Source organism: Trichoderma breve, chromosome 1 (assembly GCF_028502605.1).
Source record: "Trichoderma breve strain T069 chromosome 1, whole genome shotgun sequence".
NCBI classification, from domain to species: Eukaryota; Fungi; Ascomycota; class Sordariomycetes; order Hypocreales; family Hypocreaceae; genus Trichoderma; species Trichoderma breve.
In genome coordinates, this window is record NC_079232.1 from 159,730 (window position 1) to 179,064 (window position 19,335).

Here is a 19,335-nt window from a genome sequence, read left to right on the forward strand (position 1 = left end):
ATACATCACGTGAAAGTATTTGACTCGCACATTCAAATACTTCTGAAAAGAGGACAGGCACCAACTGGACGCGACGCTGGTGTTGAAAACTGCATATTCAGGTTGTCTGTGGCTCCCATCATGCAGAGTGGGGATGGTGATGACTAGCATTCGCACAAGCAGAGCTTCTTTGGCGGTCTGGTGAGATCCAGAGAGTTGATATGAAACACTAACACTGGTTAAGAACGCTGGATCAAGATGTGTCTTGTTCTTTTCCTTGACCGCCACCGATCTAGTGAGACAGGAGTTCTAAATCGACTTGGTATTTTAGTTCTGATCATACCAGCTATTTGACACTTAGGTTCTACGCTGCACCGCCTAAACCCAATCGCACATAAGCTAGTTACGAGATGCAAAAATTCTCAAGATGACGGAACGGTACACAAATGGGGCGTAACAGAGCGTAAGGCATCACGACAAACTTGTAAGGGTTGTTGATTGGTAATACGTGATTAGTGGCGATTAAGGCGGACCCGGGATTTATAACGTTGTCCCGTCCGGGCTGCGGTGTTATTCTGGCCAAGGCAAGGATGCCCAGATGCGAGCATTGACCAGCCATGAGATTCCACCAGTCTCTTGTCGGACTGACAGTCGGGATAACAGTCGGGATAGTCGGAGCGGGGCCGCACGCAATGGACAGACAATATGTAATCAATCTGCTGACAGTCCAAGGTCGCCTTAAAAAGAGAAAAAGACAGACGAACTTCTGCTCTGCTACGCCAGAGCTGATTCATGGATGAACTGAAGAAAGGGATCCAGTTGTTGTAAATGTATGGCCGCCTCAAGCCAAGTGCCGCAAAGGCTACTTGGATTCAAATTGGTTCAGCTTACCCCAATGTTGTATAGGTAGGTAGTTTTGGATTAGTTTAAAAATATCATCTATTAGTAAAACTCCAAGAAGTGTAATTAGATGCCGATCAGAAGTTCAACGACTACTAGACTTTGGAGGTTCAGCGACTAGAGTTGTTGAAACTACGTACAAGCTCACAAACTGGCGACAGAGGCACAGTGGGGGCGAACTGCTCATGGGCTATTAGTGGGTAAGGGCGACAGTCGCCCGTCCAGATGGAGCACCAGAGGTCATGACTCGGAGATTTAGGAGGCATGTGGGACAAAGCACCCAGTATACACAATGAAAGAAGAGGTTTACACGGAAAGCAGTGTCCGTTCTACAGAGCAAGAATATATACGACAAGCAATACTATGACCTTTTAACCGGCATCCAAGTATTTGCAATACAAGATGGATCAAACGTACAGATCACTTGCAGACTGCATCCTTAGCAAGTGGGAGGAAAAGAAAGCAAAAGCCGCTACCGCCAACGGCACCAAGAATTCGACTCCTCGCCTCATAGTTGCAGTAGCAGGCCCTCCCGGCTCCGGAAAGACAACAATAGCCAACAAGGTTGTCGACATTATCAATTCTTTACCATCAAAGAGCCCCAAAACTATTGTGGTATCTGCCGACGGATTCCATCTTCCACTTGCCACTCTGCGAAAATTACCCAATGCTTCGGAAGCTCTTGCTCGCCGGGGAGCGCCCTGGACGTTTGACGGCCATGCCGCAGTGAGCCTGGTTCGAAAGCTCAAAACAAGCACACGCGCCCAGCCGGTTCTCGCGCCCACTTTTGATCATGCAATCAAAGATCCAGTGTTAGATGGATTACTCATAGAGGAGGACGTGGATGTATGCATATTGGAAGGTAATTATCTTCTCTGTGATGAGCATCCGTGGGATGAAATCGCAGATCTTGTCGACGACAAGTGGTTTGTCCATGTGGAACCGGATTTGGCCTGCAGGCGGGTTGCATCACGGCATCTTGCAGCTGGGATTGAAACAACAATGGAAGGAGCAGTTCATCGAGCGAAAACAAATGATCTGGTGAATGGAGAGTTTATTTTGTCTAAAAGTAGGGGCAGATATGATGTGATGATAGAAAGCATAGAAATGAGAGCTTAGCGCATTGAATGCATACTAGTACAACGGAAAGGTACGCCGCGCGTATTGTCCACTGCGATATAAACAGCCAGCATTTAATAAAAAGAAAACAAGTAAAAGGAAGAGAGAAACGAAAGCAAAATAAAAGAAGAAAGGCATTGAAAGCAGTGTTTTAGCCGCCCATGGCTACTATACGAGTCCAGGATCTTTAACACAGTAGACCAATTAGGGCGATTCTGCAATAAAGTATGTAAATATTCTCGGTAGATGTACATCGTAGTCATCATGGGAAAACTGTACTTCAAATGGCTTATGCCATTAGTGTGCGGATAACTAGATGAATCATAAGATATAAACCGTCTGGGCGATAACTTCGTCATGAGGATATAAACGTAGGTAGGCTTCGGACGCTAAAGCTTTGCTGTGTTTATAACAGACATTTAAAGATTATCCAACATTAAGGTAACGGGCGACCGAGCCCAACGTCAATCATTGTAGAACTGTTATCTCTTGAGAATGACGAAGGTTTAGACCTATGAGACTTTGTTTGTCCCTTCCCTTCCATTCGGCCAAAGGCTGGCATTCTGCATGGTCCCTGGTCTGGGGTGACTGTCGACCTTGATGTGGACGCAGTCCCTAGGCCTAAAGATAGTGACAATTCTAGCGCCACAAGAGATCGCGACCAATTTTGGAGCCCATGTCCTTAATCTTCACCCTCTTTAATATTACAAAAATTTCGAAAAATTAAAAGATACTTCAAATTAGCCAGAGAGCCACTAATTAGTCGAGGCGTATCACTTCCATCGTAGCATAGCTTTAGTTCTGTTGAGAGGAGGGAAAAAAAACTCCAGTGGCTTTTCGGGCATGGAAATGAAGGATAGTACTTTCATGCGCTCGGCATTGTGTTCAAGTCTATATCCCATTGAGAAAATCCATCCAAGAATCATCATGTCCCTTCTCGGCAGTATCGAAAAGCGTGTTGGGCCACATCATGCCAAAAACCGCGTTCATCTGATCGTTTGAGTCAACCCCGGACATCATTTGTCTATCCCCGTCTGCATCTGAAGCCTGACGGTATATTGCGCTATTAAAACCACCAACGTCTTCTGATTGAAGAACGAGGGTTTCTTCTGAGTTGACATCCTCGGGAAGAAGAGGCATCGGTGTATCGAGATGGGCTCCACAGAGGCTGACAAGAACTTGGTAGCACCGTCTAGCGCTTGGATTTACTGGTACCAAGGCCGCAATAACTTTTAAAGAGGTAACAATTTGATCACGCCAATCCGGTGCGTTTGAGGAAGAAGATTCGTTTTGCAGGCAGATACAAGGGATCAGAGCAGCCTGGAAAAGGAAATATCTGTCTCACGAGTTAGCAGAGGACTCTGATTAATGTCAGCCGCCAGAGAATAACTCACAATGCATACCACGCGAAGAGACGGTTGTGGTCATTTGCAGCCCAGAATGCACTGATCGACAATATGCTCTGTTTAGCATCCTCCAAGCATCGCTCGTAAGCCTGCAGCGATTCTGGACTCGAATTGTCCCGACGACCGCTGCGCGCTAATAAAGCTCGCCGGATGACAAAAGGGCGGTACATGATCATGCGAAAGTTTCGCCATCTCCATTGCATGACGGAGTGGGAAAAGACAGAAGTGGGCGGTATGGCTGCTGTTTCCGAGAAGTAAGACGGCGTCTTTTCTGCCCACGATCCTATGCACTGAGCCTCCAATTGGAGTAGCTCGCGGGCACTGGGCAAAGGCTTTGAGATAATTCTGAGGTATATGGGGTTTGTGGCGATAAAAAATCTTGCTTGCGTTCGTACCGCTGTGTAAACAGTTATTTCTTCCGGATCAGGAGGATATGAACTAGACATCGCAGTGAGATCCTGCAGGAGTTAGTTTCGCCGATAAGTTAAAGAAACTGGGATAATGTTACCTTGTCATGAACATTCCTGGGCAGCGCTATGTCGACACCGTCGAACGGGCACACTTGCGGTCGACCAAACGTGATGGTAGCACCAATGTCAAATATACTCATCGTCCACCAAACTCTGCGTCGGATCTCCATGCTTAAAGGTGGGATTTTCCATCCCTGAAAATCCTTGTGCAGCCCAAGCGCCATAGCCATTCTGGCCGCCAATCCCGAGTAACTATACGCAGAATTCGGCTTATCTCTCTTTTGTTGATAGTTGGAAATTAAAGTCAGGGCTTGGACCATTGTTAAGCTTCCAACTTCAAGTATGTCAAATGTGAGGAGAGATTTGGTGTGCTGAAAGATATCTAAATCCAGGTTATTCAGATCCGTTGCGGTCGTATAGACTCCAAGGGCTGCCATAACATATGCCAAGATATACCAAGATCCGCCGTTAGGCCTTCGAATGACTTCCGAATACTGAGCTCGGAAAGTTGGTTCGTGGACAATCGGATAACTGAGGTGATATATTCTGAAATAGGCATCGATCATAGTGTCGGCTATGTGTTTGTTCAGATTGGGCAGCGTGATTAGGGAAACGCGGGGATCAGCCTCCACAGGTGAATGGCTTTGCGCATTTCTATACTCCACAGGCTCTAAAAGGCGTAGAAAAGCGGCGCCTGACGCGATTCCGAGATAACCACTTCGCTGCTCTGAGACTGTCAGAGATGCCATGCCATCTAGAATCTGCCTGGTTTCATTCACGTCGCTCGCAATCGAAATTCCGGGAGAATCTTGCTGGATAGCCCCATGCTCATTCCAACCAAAGTCGCCTGTTGAGGGTGGGCTTTCGAATTCGTCATCCTGAGACTTATCAGAACTCTCAACTTGCTCTGAGGCCCCCATAATCTGCTGGGTCATTGGGCCATCACCAAAAACTTTCTTTGGAATATTTGCGTTGAGCGTGGAATCTGAGGCCAAACCATCATGAATACTAAGAACTGATGACTGTTGCAAATGTGATCCGTCCATAGACAAGTTGCTATTGGTGAATTGTCTGGTATCTGACAAAACATCAATCTTATCTGAACCCAATCCCGAATGATCATGTTTATCATGGGCCAGTTCACTAGCCTCAGATAGCTGGTTGGGCGAAGCAAGTACATTAGTAGATCCTTCGCTTAACAACGTTTGCGGTGGCTGCGTAGCTCTTAGTTGTCTGATCAAAGCCTCCGCTTGCTCTAATCTTTCTTCAACTTCCGTTAAGTGCCTATGGATATACGTTAGAACAGATACGGTGCTGTGGTGAACTCTCAGCAAACTGGCTACTCACCTCCTCGTAAGTGGAGTCCTCGAATGTTTTTCGTATAGGCAATGTCTTCTGTATCTCAGGCACATGTTACATGTGGGGATCCCCTTATTGCATTTCGATTTCCTCCGACGGCATTCTTTGCATGCTTGGTCGGCATATCCAAGGGGTTGGGGTAAACCCAGAGGCATTAGACCAGGAGAGTCCATTGAGATGAATGAATATGGCAAAAATTGGGCTGGTTATGACTCTGCAAGCCTGTTAGGGTGAGTCTCTGATGGCTATTTCCAGATCGAAAGCAGAGCAAAGACTAACTATGGTACTTCTTAAGGAAGAACGATGACCCGTGATGCTGCTGCGGAGATGGAAAAGTCATCCCCCACATGGCCAATATTTAGTCATGTTTGGATTCCATGGCTACCTAGTAGGAGTAGTAGAATGTCGTAGGCTAGTTAGCGTACCAAGAGTGCGCCTAACGGTCACAAAGAGCTGTAGTGGCAAATTGATTGTATGTCGTAATATCGTTACGTCGGTATAATACATTCGCTCAAATTCTAAGTTTGTCATGATTCAAGACCAGTTGAGCCAGACACTGGGCGCAAAGATACCAATTGTATAGCGGCTGCGTACGAGCCAACGGAACACCCATGCCACATAGCATGACTTCTCCGCGTTTCCAGGATGCTGCTAGAGTGCACTAATGTTCCCAACGTACCTCAATTAGGACACAGCGGTAGGAAAATTTAGGGCCAAACTCTGACTTCTAATTGTCTGCAGCGTTAATTGGCTACACATGGTATCTATCAACTAATGACTCGTAGAGTGAGCCGTGTATAATTTCTTCTTGTATAAGTTCGGTCACAAAATGCGTTTTCGCACCAGAAGATGAAGCTTTTGTAATCATCATGAAGTGTAGGGTCATATTGCAAATAGGAAAATGAGTAGGAAAGAGAGAAGGAAAGGCGCTGCCACCACTAAACGCTCAAAGGATATGAAGGTATGTGATCCCACAAATCAAGATGGGAAAAATATTTCGCGTAGCGTTAAGTAAACCGTCCTCAGTTCTCCTTTGAGTCGCCGAATAAATGTTTGTATGATTCGCGACTGGTTATTCTTTCCCACCATGCACTCAGATGGGGCCGAGAGTCTAGTAAGGTTGGATAGACGGTTCTAACCAGATGGTGCATGTAAGGGACAAAGAACAGATCGACCACCGTCAATTTCTAAATTTTATCAGCTTCCTTTCTCATCCTTTTCTCTTGTGGGGAATCTTCTCAAGCCTGTTACTTACGTCTCCTGCCATGAATTGTTGATCCGTAAGTCTCTTGTCCAACAAGTCAACGACTCGCACAAGGCTCTCTCGAAGAAGCTTGCATTTTTCAACATCAGTCTCACCGTTAAACCACGACCTATCATCAAAAAAGATTGTTAGGTAAAAAAAATTAGCTAACGTTTTTTCTATTGAAATGGTAGTCTGGGTGTTCAAAAAGGACATACGGCTTAAACAGCTCTTCAAATACTAGCTGATTTGCGCAGGAATCGAAGGATGTAAGCTCAATTGACACTACCTCTTCGAACTTGGCCACTGCAACAACATTTGTTGGATCAGGGAGCAGCGAAGCAGACGCATCACTGCTACCGTACGCTTGCGCCAGATATCTTGCAATAGCGCGTGATTCAGTCAGCATCAATGGAGGATCATATGTTTCGTCCCGAATAAATGGCACAGCGCCGAAAGGATTGAGTTCCAAAATTTCTGGACGCTGAAAACTGTCAGTGAGTCATGTAATCGTAGATCTTTTTTCGGTTGCAATTCTATGCTATACCTTATGTTCAAACTTGGAAATATCAACCTCCCTGATATCCTTAATCTGGAGTCCAAGTTCGTGGACAGTAAGGAGCAGGCGCTGTGGGCAAGGCACCCTAGAATCAGCGAAGAGAGTAATCTGGGACATCGTGGCGTCGTATAGCGTCCTTTTACTATGCGGGCATTTACTTGCGTTGGTGTTACGAAGGGTTCAAACAATGGCAAATAGGACGCTCATTTATATTTCTGTCTGAGATTCACACATAATTGATTAAGATGCCTGAATTAAAGTACTGCCCATCACGCTGTCATCCTTTTTTTCTGTGTTTGTAGGCAGTACGTAGGCAGATCGGGTTGACGTACAATCACTATTCCTGAATAGCTTCGCCGAACTCACGTCTCCACACAGGCTATTAACCCCCAGCTCTTCTACCGCCAGCCTCATTGAAATAGGCTACTATATTACGTTCGCATGTCACGAACACAGTGCTCTTGTGGCTCTAGTGCCTTGGTAGTTTGGGGGGTATCTACTCCATGCTGTATGGGTTCACCACTAGTAGTATATACCTGGAGGCCTAATGTTGTGGTGTAGCCTTCTATTGGTGGACGCTGGTTGAATAGCATAGCTCGATTCAGTATCATATTCCGTGACTATCAAGTGAACAGCCTAAATGATTCAGAGCTCACAATTGATGCTGACTTTGTTGTCTCATTCCTTGCTAGTTTCGATAGCACTCGCCTGCATTCCATGCTCGATACGGATATTTGGCGACGGAAATATTCCAAGAGGGGGATGTTACTTCTCAGGGCTGGAAGTTATAAAACTCAGGTTCAATTGTCATAACAAGTACACATGGTGGAATTGGATGCGATACATTCGTTATCACTGCAAATTGATTATAGTGAGATTGACGCGCTTTATTTATTTTCTATATCATTTCTAAAGCATGCTATTACTGGACAACAAATTGCTGGTTGTGAGACTTGAAGAGCTTCGAGCTATCCAACAGCGTTCCAGTTGATGACTGATAGAAATCAACTTGCAAGTTCTGTTCATCCAAGAAGCGAATAGTTGCATAACTGAAATCATCTGCGTAGGCAAATGCAGTGTACGAAGGTTCAGTACCGACGGCCGAGAGGCCCTCGATGTTGCCGGCACCACCAGCGACGATATACATCGGCGCCTTCGGGTTAGTCATACCGGCGGCATCAGCAGTACCATTAAATACTGGGAAAAACCTCTGAGAGTTGTGCACATGACCAAAGACTCCTAGATCAACTCCGTATTTGTAGAACAGTCCTTCAAAAGCTGTCTGGCATGGTGCGCAGCCCGAGCCTCCGGTCGAGTACCATGGTCGATGACCCGCAACAATAAGCCATGGCGTAACGCTGCGATCGACAGAGGCGAGGTCCGCCTCAAGAAATTGCAGCTGCTGGTTGGGAGCACCGAACGGTCCACCGTTGAGGCCGGCAGAGCCATCTGGGCCGTCTGGAGCATTAGCAAAGTCTGTTTCTGTGTCGATCATGACAATATGTGCCATGCCGTATTCGAAAGAAAACCAGAACGGAGGATTGGCAAGCTGCTGTGCTTTGTTTGCGTTAATCTTTGCGGTGTTGTTTGCGGAAGTTGAGGTAAAGACAGTGGGCATAGTCTTGCCGAATCGGTTAATGAAGTCGCTTGGTCACAAATAGTCAGTATCGCAATGTCGGAGAGAAGACTCATGTTGCAAATATACCTGAAGTTGCGCTGTCCGGCACTGCAGAGTCCTGTGGTGTGCGGGATCTCCTGGCAAGCAGCTTCGTGATTTCCAGGACTGGCCATATACGGCTTGCGGCCAGAAATGGGAGCTAATTGAGCGTAAAACTGCTCCAGAATTGCTTGGTACGCATTTTTCCCATCAAAAATGTTCTTGGGCGTCTCAATCCAATCATCAGCATAGGCCAGATCTCCAGGATGAATGACAAATTCATAGTCGTCGACTGTTTGAGCCAGGCGTTGAATGGTGGTGTGATTCAACGAAGGATCAATGCTTGGGATAGTATCGCGCTTTGTTTGGTCATTTTGGATGGTATATCCATCGGGTCCAACCACGCCCAAGTCAATAATAGCGTTGATGGAGAACGGAGTTTTATCTCCAGCGACACGGGGACTGAAGAAATGATCCACGCTTGAGTTGGTTGAGACGATCTTATAGTAGTATGTTGTGGCCGGTGATAAGTTATTAAGAGTTACCACATTCGACCAAGTGCGTGATGATTCATATGTAATAGAGCTTTGCGAGCAGGTTTGCTGCGTCAAAGATGTGGCAGAGTTGCCATATGAGACACAAGGCTGGCTGAGTTGCCTATATGTGTTCCAGGCAATTGATACGCCTAGAGAAGATATATCAGCATAAATGTAGACTTGATCTGTTACATCGATTCAAACGTACTGTTGGGCCCGTTGACGGCAATTCGTTGTTGCACTGGTGTTGTCAGGTCGGCTGGGATAGCAGGATAGCTTGCTGCAGCAAAAGCGCCGGCTGCCAGAACCGGCAGAACTTTTACTGAACTGTAGGCCGACACCATTTTAACTTTAGTAGTTGGTGTTCAACTAAAGCAATAATTGATGATATAGATGGGTTATTGATCATAAGAAGTAGATGCAGGTTCGCTAGCAAAGGCTCGGTACCTATATATATTTGATCAAGACAAGCACGCTCGGCTCGTAGTTGCTATATCCCATGGTACTTTTGTCATTATTAATTCCTCAATGACCATAGGATGATCAAAAGAAATTGCTATATATAGCGTGTTGAACGCAGTCAAGTGGAAGCGGACGACAGCTATGCAGTAGCCACCTGTGTGATCATGTTCATTGTGCCTCGGTTCCCTGCGACATGGTTAGGGCTATAACTACTTCAACTCTCTGCGAATATCGTAGGTATTGGAAGTATCGGGTGCTGGAAATTAGTACTATAGAACCATGTCAAACTGACCCCACGGCCCCTGCAACCTCGCACTCGTCTAGCAATATATATGTCTGCATGCACAATGCTATATACCGTAATATGCCCGTAGATCCCTACATTTCATCTGGGTCGTAGGCGAGGCGAATATGCTATGAGAATGAGATCTTTCCACTCGTGGGGCGACCGTGTGATGCTATTGGTGAGGCATTCCATCGGAAAAAACGGCTCGATCTAGATTTCCGCTTCGTTCTTCTTGGGCGCCTTATTAGTGAGGTGATCTTCGGTAATTGATTTGGCTAGACTTGCCCGTCTAAATCACGCATCGGCATCTGAGAGAGGTGCTCGGGCTGGGAAAAGTTGCGATTGGGTTATTACGGTGCTAGTAATTCATTTTTTCTCTCTCTATTAACCTCGGCGTTGTTTGTCTAGATAGCTCTCGTGTCGCTCTAAGACACAAACTGCAGGTGCATATTTACATAGCTACAACTTCTTCGTTATATCAAGTAATAGAGAGCATTTAGTTATCTACCAATCGAAAGGTCCTTTTGAGCTACTTTCACTGCCGTGCATCCGCTACACTGCGAACGAAAGATAGCCGCCCACGGTTTTTGCGCAGGCGTTGCGAATGCAATACGGTCATAACCGCAACACAATACTGAATGAACTTGAATGAGAGACTTTTCCGTACATCACTAGATTTTAAAATGGCTGCTCTATTTCTTTATTGACTATTAATTAAATATTTACGTACTAATACAGCATGCAATGAGCCTAACTGGATAGCGATTTACTAGAGGTTTGAGCGTCAGTCATTGATGCCAGAGTGAAGCATCTACACACTGTCATGTCATTATGTTTCTCAAGTCGTCTACAGTGGTCGAAGTGAAGGGGCTAGTCGAAGGAGAAGAGCAAGTTGTTGGCAAGATTAGGGCCAAGGGGGACGATTACATCGAGATGCTCACTCGGGTCCAAGCGGCGAAGAAAACCTCTGCAGGACCACAAAAAAGAGGAAGAATGCACCAGATTCAGGTTTCAAGTTGGGAATAATAGTGGGAGAAGACGTGCGTCCAGTGCAGAAGTTGCGTCTAGTACGTTATGGAGGATCAAATGTCTTTTTCCACCTCATGTATAATCACAATATATTCATCCCGATTTCTGCTTCCATGGAGTCATTTACTATGGCTGTGTTCATTACGATATGTCTATAGCTAACTGCTGACTGCGCTTCGTAGAGAGGGTTATTAATTTACTTCGAAAGGGATAGTATTCCATCTAAAGGTGCTACCTCTATTAAGTATTTGACCTTCCCTTCGACCAATCGCCTATATAATAAGGTGTTTCCTACCCCACATGTGCTTCACAACGTGCCCTTGATCCTCAATCCTAATTTTATCTCATCCTCGATGAACACGGTGACTGTGCTGTCTTAGAAACTCCCCCATAGATGTCGTCAGGCTCTGGTTCTGCTGTATGGCCATTTGTTTGGAAAGATGGACTGCGTAAGTTCCTATTCTCGGATTTACCAACAGCGGAACGCACAACAATTGGAGACAAGAATGCCAAGAAACGGATCGAATGTGATTTGGTTTGGGAAAGTACGCACGCGACACAACAGCGCTCCCTTGCGTTGCCCAACTTGTCATCTCGGGGTTGCCCTCAAAAAACCTCCTCTTGAACTAAAAGTAAATACTTCCCTTTACTTTGTGTATTAGTGTCCATAGTAGTAAATTACCTAGCTTGTGTTCCTCATATTTGAGGCGAATACTAGCTCCTATCAGTTACAAACCTCTGCCATACCTCATTGCCCTTGAATCGCCGCGCCGTGATATTGACAGCTGGCTAGGCCTCTGCAAGCATGAGCGTAGCTCAATTTCTTTGTACACGCATTTTGAGAGCGATCGCTCCTTGTCTACTCAACCGCCTACTTGCTTTCGCCATAGCAGGCGTCGCGATGCTCAGCGCCAAACTAGACCACATTTACGCCCATCTGGATGTTCTACCTCAAACACATTTGCTGCTATGGAGTGCATCTTTCTATTCTCAGGATACGGCTTTCCTACTAATAATCAGAATTCTGATGGATCGCTGCTTCGGTATCATTTCGTCAGTAATAATAACGACCATTAGTAGCTTTCTGCTCTTTGCGTCTGTGGTTTCAATACCGATCCACTCGGCTGATGGGAGTTGAAAGACGAGGCGGCCAAACTTGGTTCAGTTAATCTAACCGATTTTAACTACTACGGCATGCCTGAAGATGCCATAGAAGATTACCAGCGAAATGTTTTCTCATCGGCGAAAATGAATAACGAGAGGGCCTTCTCTCATCTGACGAGCTCAACCCACCACGACTTCGGCATTCCGGCAGACGAAGAATATGTCCCATTGGCAGGCGACATAGATCACGATGACTTATCCCATGATTGAAACAAAGTGGGCTATGTCGATCGTTAGCTGAACAAAATACTTCAGATATTGGATGAACAAGATGTAGCAGGCGAGACTCTTGTGGTGGCTGTTAGTGACCATGGCCTTTTCATCGCAGAGCGCGGAACCATCACTCCCTACTCTAATTTACATGTCGCAAATTACCATGTGCCAACGACCATGTCACATCCTAAACTACTACATATCAACATTGACGATCCAGTCTATTCCATCCAAATCCTTCCCACCATCTTGGATCCTCTCATAGAGACCAAATCACTCTCGCTCTCTGAGAATCGCGCAGCTCATGATGTGGTCCGAAATTACGAGTGTCAATCTCACTTGCGACCGCTGCAGAAATTCTTAAAAACAACTGGACGAGGAGGCTGGCAGTTTACGATCATGAACTCAGGCGGCTCAACAATTGCAGTTAGGGATGCTCGCCAACCAAATTGAAGATCGATCATCCCTGTATTTGGCAACTACGAATGGAGATTCACCGATCTAGACACCGACCCCCATGAGCAAGTTCCGCTGCTATCATATGACTATAAGCCAGTTTGCGAAGTATGGAGGCAAAATTTGGATTAGATGCGGCGATGTGGGTGGAAGAAGCCGCTGCCGTTACCCGTTGGTGGACTGACAAGAACTACAAGCAGGGCTGGCGCTACACGGCATGATCCACCTGTATTCAGTGGACGATAAATTGCCTGAGTATATGAATCTTGGTGCGCTCTTGAGAAGTCGACGGTGTAAAATGCATTCGTGCGCAAATGTGAAATTAGACACTAATGACTATGAAGGGAACTTCAAATATTAATGTATATACATTCAAAGTACTAGTATCTTTGGTGGTGCGATAATAGCCGTCCAGCATGATGGGATGTCCATCACATGTTGCAGATGCATAGCCTCAGTGCCTCGGGCCTGCTTGCACATGCCAAGCTTGCCACAGCCAGCTGTTCCTATTTACATACGGAGTATATACAATTGTATCCCACGATAGCGACACCGTCAAGTATTGCAGTAGGAGTGTCTATAAGACGACAATTTGTTCGATCATCTATTGTGGCGTTATCCCGGGCGATTAAGTTCATCGCCTCGTTAGGGCTTTTGTCTCGTCTTCAAACATATAGATGTGGCCCTAAAAAGAGCTTATTTCTGAAAGCCTGGAGGCATCCGCATGTACTTGAATGTTTGATGTCATAATGATGCCACCTCAAGATCTCGTACCTCCATATAGGATTCTCTCGACAGAGTACGCGATCTCATCCCACCATCTCCAGATGTTCAGCTGCGACAATCCACGCCACGCAATCATTCATATCCTATAGAAGCTAGCCATTAAATTCGGAGATTCGGGTATAAATACGCACTTCATCCCTGAAGTGAATTTGACCTTTTGGGCCTGCTTGTTTTGGCTGAACCTGCATGAACACAATACGCCTAGACAGATGTCTCCGAAATTGGCCTCACGTCGTACTTAGCCATCGTATAATTTACCGTACATCCTATTTATACGTCCAACGATTTTTGCATTTGGAAACATTCGTTTTTATAACAGAAATACACAATAAAAAAACAAAACAACAAGATGAGTGACGCGTCTAATCAAGAGTTTCACGTCAGCGCTTCGCTTCGTCGCAAGTCGCAAGCGGAAAAACTGGTCGAGAAAGAAGGATGTTTCGGCCTTAGCCTGACTGTCAGTCTCCGCCGTGAGCTTAATATGGTCTCTTTTGAAGAGTGTCCAAAAGAACACTTGACACAGAAAAAAATTGCCAAGAAAAGGAAGGGAAGCAAAACAATTCTTCAGTAGCTAACCTGATCTTCTTAGCCCGTATTCATTGGAATATCAGCCACATCGTCCGGGTACAAAGAGTACTTGGTTTCCTTTGCTGTTCGTGATGCTACTTACCTACTCGATTTTGCGATTAAAAAGATTTCACCACCAGAAGGCTCAAATGGTCGCGATTTCATTGCCGACTACATTATCAAGTCAATCAGGTGGTACGAGCATACAACTTTCGTTAAAGTCGTAGGCGCTGGCCTTCCCCGTGCGTTGCAGACGACGAGCCCAACACTTTGCTCTCGTCTTTGGCTTGAATTGGACATTGTTCCTCTTGTTATTCAGCAGCCTCATGAACATACTGAGAGGATAAGTCTCTGGCTTACCAAACGAGTGGACGAACAAGCTGATTCAATGGCACGAAAATGCATCATGTAAGCTATGATACTTGGTTCATGATTCACCCGTATACATATGGTCGTATAAGTGATTGACTGTCCTAGGAACTTTGGTCCTTCGTTAGCACCCCTTTTACAAGTTGCCTGGCGCGGCATTGTAGAAGTTGATGCATCATTTCAAGCGCCGCTCATCTCAGTCGAGGATTACAAAACCACATGCAATTCCGCGACTTGGGAGGCAGTGATGCATTATGCAAAAACTTTACGGAAGCATAAGACCAAAATTGCTTTCTTCAGCAGCACTCCTCAAGGTGGCGGCGTTGCATTGATGAGGCACGCTCTCGTGAGGTTTTCTCGTGCGTTGGGAGTAGATCTTCGCTGGTACGGTACGTTGTTCATTCTCACAAGCACCAATATTCGTTGCGCGCATTCGGATACGAATTAAAGAATTGTAGTTCCAAAACCTCACCCGGGAGTGTTTCGAATCACCAAAAATATCCACAATACGCTGCAAGGGGTGAGCGAGGATGGTAAATACATCTCTGCGGACGAAAAGAACGCGATAGTGGACTGGATTACCGACAACGGCAAACGGTATTGGTTCTCAAACGACGGACCATTGTGCCGACCAGATAAAGGCGGCGCCGATGTCATTATTATTGACGATCCCCAAATGCCTTGTCTCATTCCGCAAATCAAGAAACTTACACCATCGCGGCCAGTGTTTTACCGATCGCATATCCAGATTCGAACTGACTTGATCAAAGTCGCTGGCTCTCCTCAAGCAGATATCTGGGACTTCCTCTGGCAAAATATCAAGCAAGCCGACTTATTCATTAGCCATCCGATTCCTTCTTTTGTGCCCCATAATGTGCCTAAGGAGAAGGTACTCTACATGCCTGCAACGACCGATTGGTATGTATTACATGTCAAGGATAAAGGAAGGCCGTCATACTGACACTCATCTAGGCTAGATGGCTTGAATAAACCGATGGAAATCTGGGACACTGGATACTACGGCCATCTGTACAATGTCAAATGCCGTGGAGAACGAATGACAGAGCTGCAATGGCCAAGAAGTGAGTAAATGCAGCGTTCATGTAAGAGATGGCTTCATCATATGCTAAACCCACCGTAACTAGGGAGGTATATCATCCAAGTATCACGCTTTGATCCCGCCAAGGGACTGCCAACGGTTGTTGATGCTGTGAGTATGACCAATAGCATTAAGTATCTCCAGCGTTTTAATATTTTATTGAGCTAACAAGGCCCGGCTGTGGCATTTTAGTACGCTTGTTTCCGAGAACAGCTCGAAAAGCATGGTGGTGTCGCCATCCCCCAGCTCGTCATGTCAGTTTCCCCGTTTTGTATGTTTCATACATAAACACTAACTTTATCCGAACAAAGCTGCGGCAATGCATCTGTTGATGACCCCGATGGTATTGCTATCTACGATCAAGTAATGACGCAGCTAGAAACAAAATATCCCCACATCATGGGCGACGTGAGCGTCATGCGCTTGGATCCATGCGATCAGCTATTGAACTGTCTCATGGCAAATGCCCACGTCGTCCTACAGCTTTCCACATACGAAGGTTTCGAAGTCAAGGTCTCTGAGGCACTCCATGCGGGTCGTCCTGTCATTGCTACATATGCTGGCGGGATACCCCTTCAGATCAAAGATAAAATCGACGGCTTCCTCGTTGAACCGGGCGATTGGAAAGCAGTCGCTGGTCATTTGATGGAGTTGTTTACAGATCTCAAATTACACGATCGAATGTCACAAGCCGCAAAAACCGGCGTTTCAGACGAAGTTTCAACTGTTGGAAATGCGTTATCTTGGTATTATCTGGCCATGAAATGGGCACAGAAAGGGCCTAAGCTTGAACTGCTGGGGAATGAACAATGGGTTAATGATATGGCCCGAAGCGAAGCTGGTCAGCCGTATACGGAAGGCGAAAATCGCTTACCACGCAGCTTCACTCAGCTGTAGTTACGCAGTATACGAGTTCAACATTGGAATTACTACTTTCACTTTGGCGAACCTGCTCACTTAGGTAACAGACATGACGCGAGGTGATTGAGTATGCTTAAGGACAACATTAGCACTATTCACAATGTCCGTGAATTGCTCAACGGTATTGTAATCCCCTTTCATGTTGCTTGTGTCAATCGCGCATCTCGATCTCGACTATTTCGACAAGATGGCGACCAGAAACCGAATTTTGAAGGTGGCTACTCTGCTTGAACCACAAAGGCGGAAAGGCGAGTGTGTTGTATGATGTGGAGTGAATGCTGTATGACGGAAAGTGAATGTTATATGATAGAAAGCGAATGAAGGCGTCACTATGTAGTCATTAATAGGGTCTAGTTTTGAACGTTATGTACATCATCCAGCCACTTTTCATCCACTATGTATTCTATCCTATCAAATGCTAGATCTTAGGTTCAAAATACATGAATGCTGCATCCGATGAGATGAAGGAAGGCAGCATTTTCCCTAATTGGTAGATTTTACCTAATTGGTAGAGCGGCAACTTCGTTACCGGAACTCGGGCAAGCTCTATACGAGAATTGTGCCTAAGGTACATGTACTTAAAACGACTCCGGCATCCGAACATACCTATGCATACCTAGGTAGGTATTTATACCCCCGACTTCCCATAGTCTCAGCGGCACGGTAATCTCGATTTCGAATATTCTTTTTATTTATTGAGCAGCTCTGCAGTCATGCGGCTTCTTGTTAGCATACGAATATAATGACCGTAAGTAATCTTCGGCCGGTATTCTTCCAGTGTTACTATTCCCCCTTCCGCTTCACCTTACAAGATTCCTAAAGTGCCAAGATGTCCGGACATTTCATCCGGTCAGCACGCACATGCATCTTTCTCACGTAATTCCTTCGAGATAGACACAGTATTACAGTATTACATACGTATCTCTCCATAGGCATGCATAAATCGATGCAACATTGCCCCCACCTACTGGCCGATACCCCTGTGGGAGGAGTGAATGTCCGACCAACGCAGGTCAAGGCATCCTTCGTAAGCACTGACAGTTGGAGGGACACGAAAAGTCCCCGAGCGCGAATTTCATCAAACACTCTACCTCGAGCGCGTTAAGAGGTGCTCCCGGATTGATGACCTCTGTCACTACGCTGGCATGACCATTAAGATATAATGATGGAAGTCTCAGCCAGCCAGCAGCGCAGGCGACTTCGGTCTGCCTGCGATGTCTGCCATGCGTCCAAAGTTCGATGCTCAGGAGGCCAGCCGTGCAAAAAGTGCTGCAACTCGTACGTAAGAGACCTGAAAGCCCGCGATAACGGGATTCCAAGGGCGCAAGCAAAGATTGGCCATGAATAACCTCATATCTAGCAATCTTCCTTGTACATATAGTTACATGGCAAAGTTGGGGAAGCCAAAAGGCAGCCGGAATAAAAGAACGCTCGAAAGGCTAGGCCTCGCAATCGCCGGCGGCACAAATTCCACCATCAATGCGTGTATTCAAGCCTCAGCAAACAACGCATTTCAAGGCGACTGGCCAGTAATGCTAAACACTCACCAAGGCGAACGGGAGAAAGACATGCCAGCAACAACAACAATATCGCCACCGTCTGACGCCAATGCTTCTCTGCCCACAACCTTATCCATCACAGCACCTTCATGCACCGCATGCACGCCCGTCATAAATGATCCCACTCCCGATCTAAGCATGGAACTAAGCAGTATATTGGATTTTGAAGTGCCACTATTCTTCTCGCCGCAATCTCCGACTAGTAAAGATCCTCAATTCGTGCCAGGTAAGAGCCTTCTATTTCGGGCTGGAGATATTTTATCAGCAATCATGTGTAATAACTGGTATAGATTTCCTTGATATCCTATTCGCTAGCAATCCTAACACCGATATCCTGTCCAATGGCCCAGACAGCGAGTCAGGCGTAGGGCGTCGATCGCGGATTGGTAGCTATGAAGTGGCAGCAAATGGGTCTCCGCCGTCATTGATGCAGCCCAATAACTCGAACTCGAATTCTCCTAATTCTCCTCATGAGGTTCATAAAAGGCCTAAGCAATTTCCACCTATAAGAGGCGAGCAGAGACAAACGGTATCGTCACTGTCCAATTGCATTTGCTTGAAGATGCTCACCGGAATGCAATGCTCTCTCAGTGGCATTGAGCGCAAGCAAGGGAATCGGCGTCTCGACATTATACTGTCTATGGCCACAATGATTCTTGACTGCTCAAGCCGTGCTCTTGCGTGCGACCCCTGCTGGCTAGACAGCCAGGTTCTTTTCCTGATCATGGTCTTGTTGCAGACTGTTTTTAACTGGGCCATTATCAATTGCAACAATGCGAGAAGTCGGGACGCTCATAAGCCGCCTTCTATCAACTTTGGCACATGGAATGTGTCGGAGGAAGAAGGCACTGCGGTGAAACTGTTGCTAGTAAATCGCATTATGGCAAAGAGCAAGTCTACTGTGAACATAGTTCGTCAGCGTATTGACAGCATTTCATCAACAGAGACCGAGGGTCGTTATCAGCCTATAGATTCCCAAATCTTGTATGTAGCCTTGAAGCGAGTGGCAGATGCCCTAGCTGAGGTCCGAAGGCATGGAAAGGAAATGGGTACATGTTATGACAGTGACTCTACAATCTGATATCACCGTTCTTATTATAAATGTTACATGTTGCTATGTCTAGGTACCTTGATCTACGGGGTAGCCTACTCATGTTATGGAGGTGGTAACATTTGACAGATAGCGAACCATATTT

At 46.0% G+C, this 19,335-nt stretch overlaps 6 protein-coding genes across 6 annotated transcripts; 3 read left to right on the plus strand and 3 right to left on the minus strand.

The window, feature by feature from the left end:
- Positions 1–1,281: 1,281 nt before the first annotated feature.
- Positions 1,282–1,924, plus strand: T069G_00059 (uncharacterized protein; the record flags this gene model as incomplete). The annotated part of the gene is made up of 2 exons (XM_056167269.1): positions 1,282–1,725; positions 1,787–1,924. The coding sequence occupies 2 exons, from the start codon at positions 1,282–1,284 to the stop codon at positions 1,922–1,924; spliced, it is 582 nt and encodes a 193-aa protein (XP_056032585.1).
- Positions 1,925–2,889: 965 nt separating this feature from the next.
- T069G_00060 (fungal specific transcription factor domain-containing protein) lies at positions 2,890–5,286 on the minus strand (the record flags this gene model as incomplete). The annotated part of the gene is made up of 7 exons (XM_056167270.1): positions 2,890–3,334; positions 3,393–3,862; positions 3,913–4,448; positions 4,593–4,639; positions 4,688–4,952; positions 5,019–5,158; positions 5,222–5,286. 7 exons carry the CDS (start codon positions 5,284–5,286, stop codon positions 2,890–2,892), a joined length of 1,968 nt encoding a protein of 655 aa, XP_056032586.1.
- Positions 5,287–6,255: 969 nt separating this feature from the next.
- T069G_00061 (uncharacterized protein) lies at positions 6,256–7,152 on the minus strand (the record flags this gene model as incomplete). Its single annotated transcript, XM_056167271.1, has 4 exons — positions 6,256–6,420; positions 6,489–6,606; positions 6,695–6,960; positions 7,024–7,152. The coding sequence occupies 4 exons, from the start codon at positions 7,150–7,152 to the stop codon at positions 6,256–6,258; spliced, it is 678 nt and encodes a 225-aa protein (XP_056032587.1).
- An 805-nt stretch (positions 7,153–7,957) lies between these two features.
- T069G_00062 (calcineurin-like phosphoesterase domain-containing protein) lies at positions 7,958–9,572 on the minus strand (the record flags this gene model as incomplete). The annotated part of the gene is made up of 3 exons (XM_056167272.1): positions 7,958–8,681; positions 8,741–9,377; positions 9,437–9,572. The coding sequence occupies 3 exons, from the start codon at positions 9,570–9,572 to the stop codon at positions 7,958–7,960; spliced, it is 1,497 nt and encodes a 498-aa protein (XP_056032588.1).
- Positions 9,573–13,973: 4,401 nt separating this feature from the next.
- On the plus strand, positions 13,974–16,556 carry T069G_00063 (glycosyl transferases group 1 domain-containing protein; the record flags this gene model as incomplete). The annotated part of the gene is made up of 8 exons (XM_056167273.1): positions 13,974–14,081; positions 14,214–14,599; positions 14,669–14,949; positions 15,019–15,478; positions 15,533–15,642; positions 15,706–15,770; positions 15,852–15,913; positions 15,971–16,556. The coding sequence occupies 8 exons, from the start codon at positions 13,974–13,976 to the stop codon at positions 16,554–16,556; spliced, it is 2,058 nt and encodes a 685-aa protein (XP_056032589.1).
- Positions 16,557–18,788: 2,232 nt separating this feature from the next.
- T069G_00064 (uncharacterized protein) lies at positions 18,789–19,220 on the plus strand (the record flags this gene model as incomplete). The annotated part of the gene is made up of 1 exon (XM_056167274.1): positions 18,789–19,220. One exon carries the CDS (start codon positions 18,789–18,791, stop codon positions 19,218–19,220), a length of 432 nt encoding a protein of 143 aa, XP_056032590.1.
- Between the last annotated feature and the right edge of the window lie 115 nt (positions 19,221–19,335).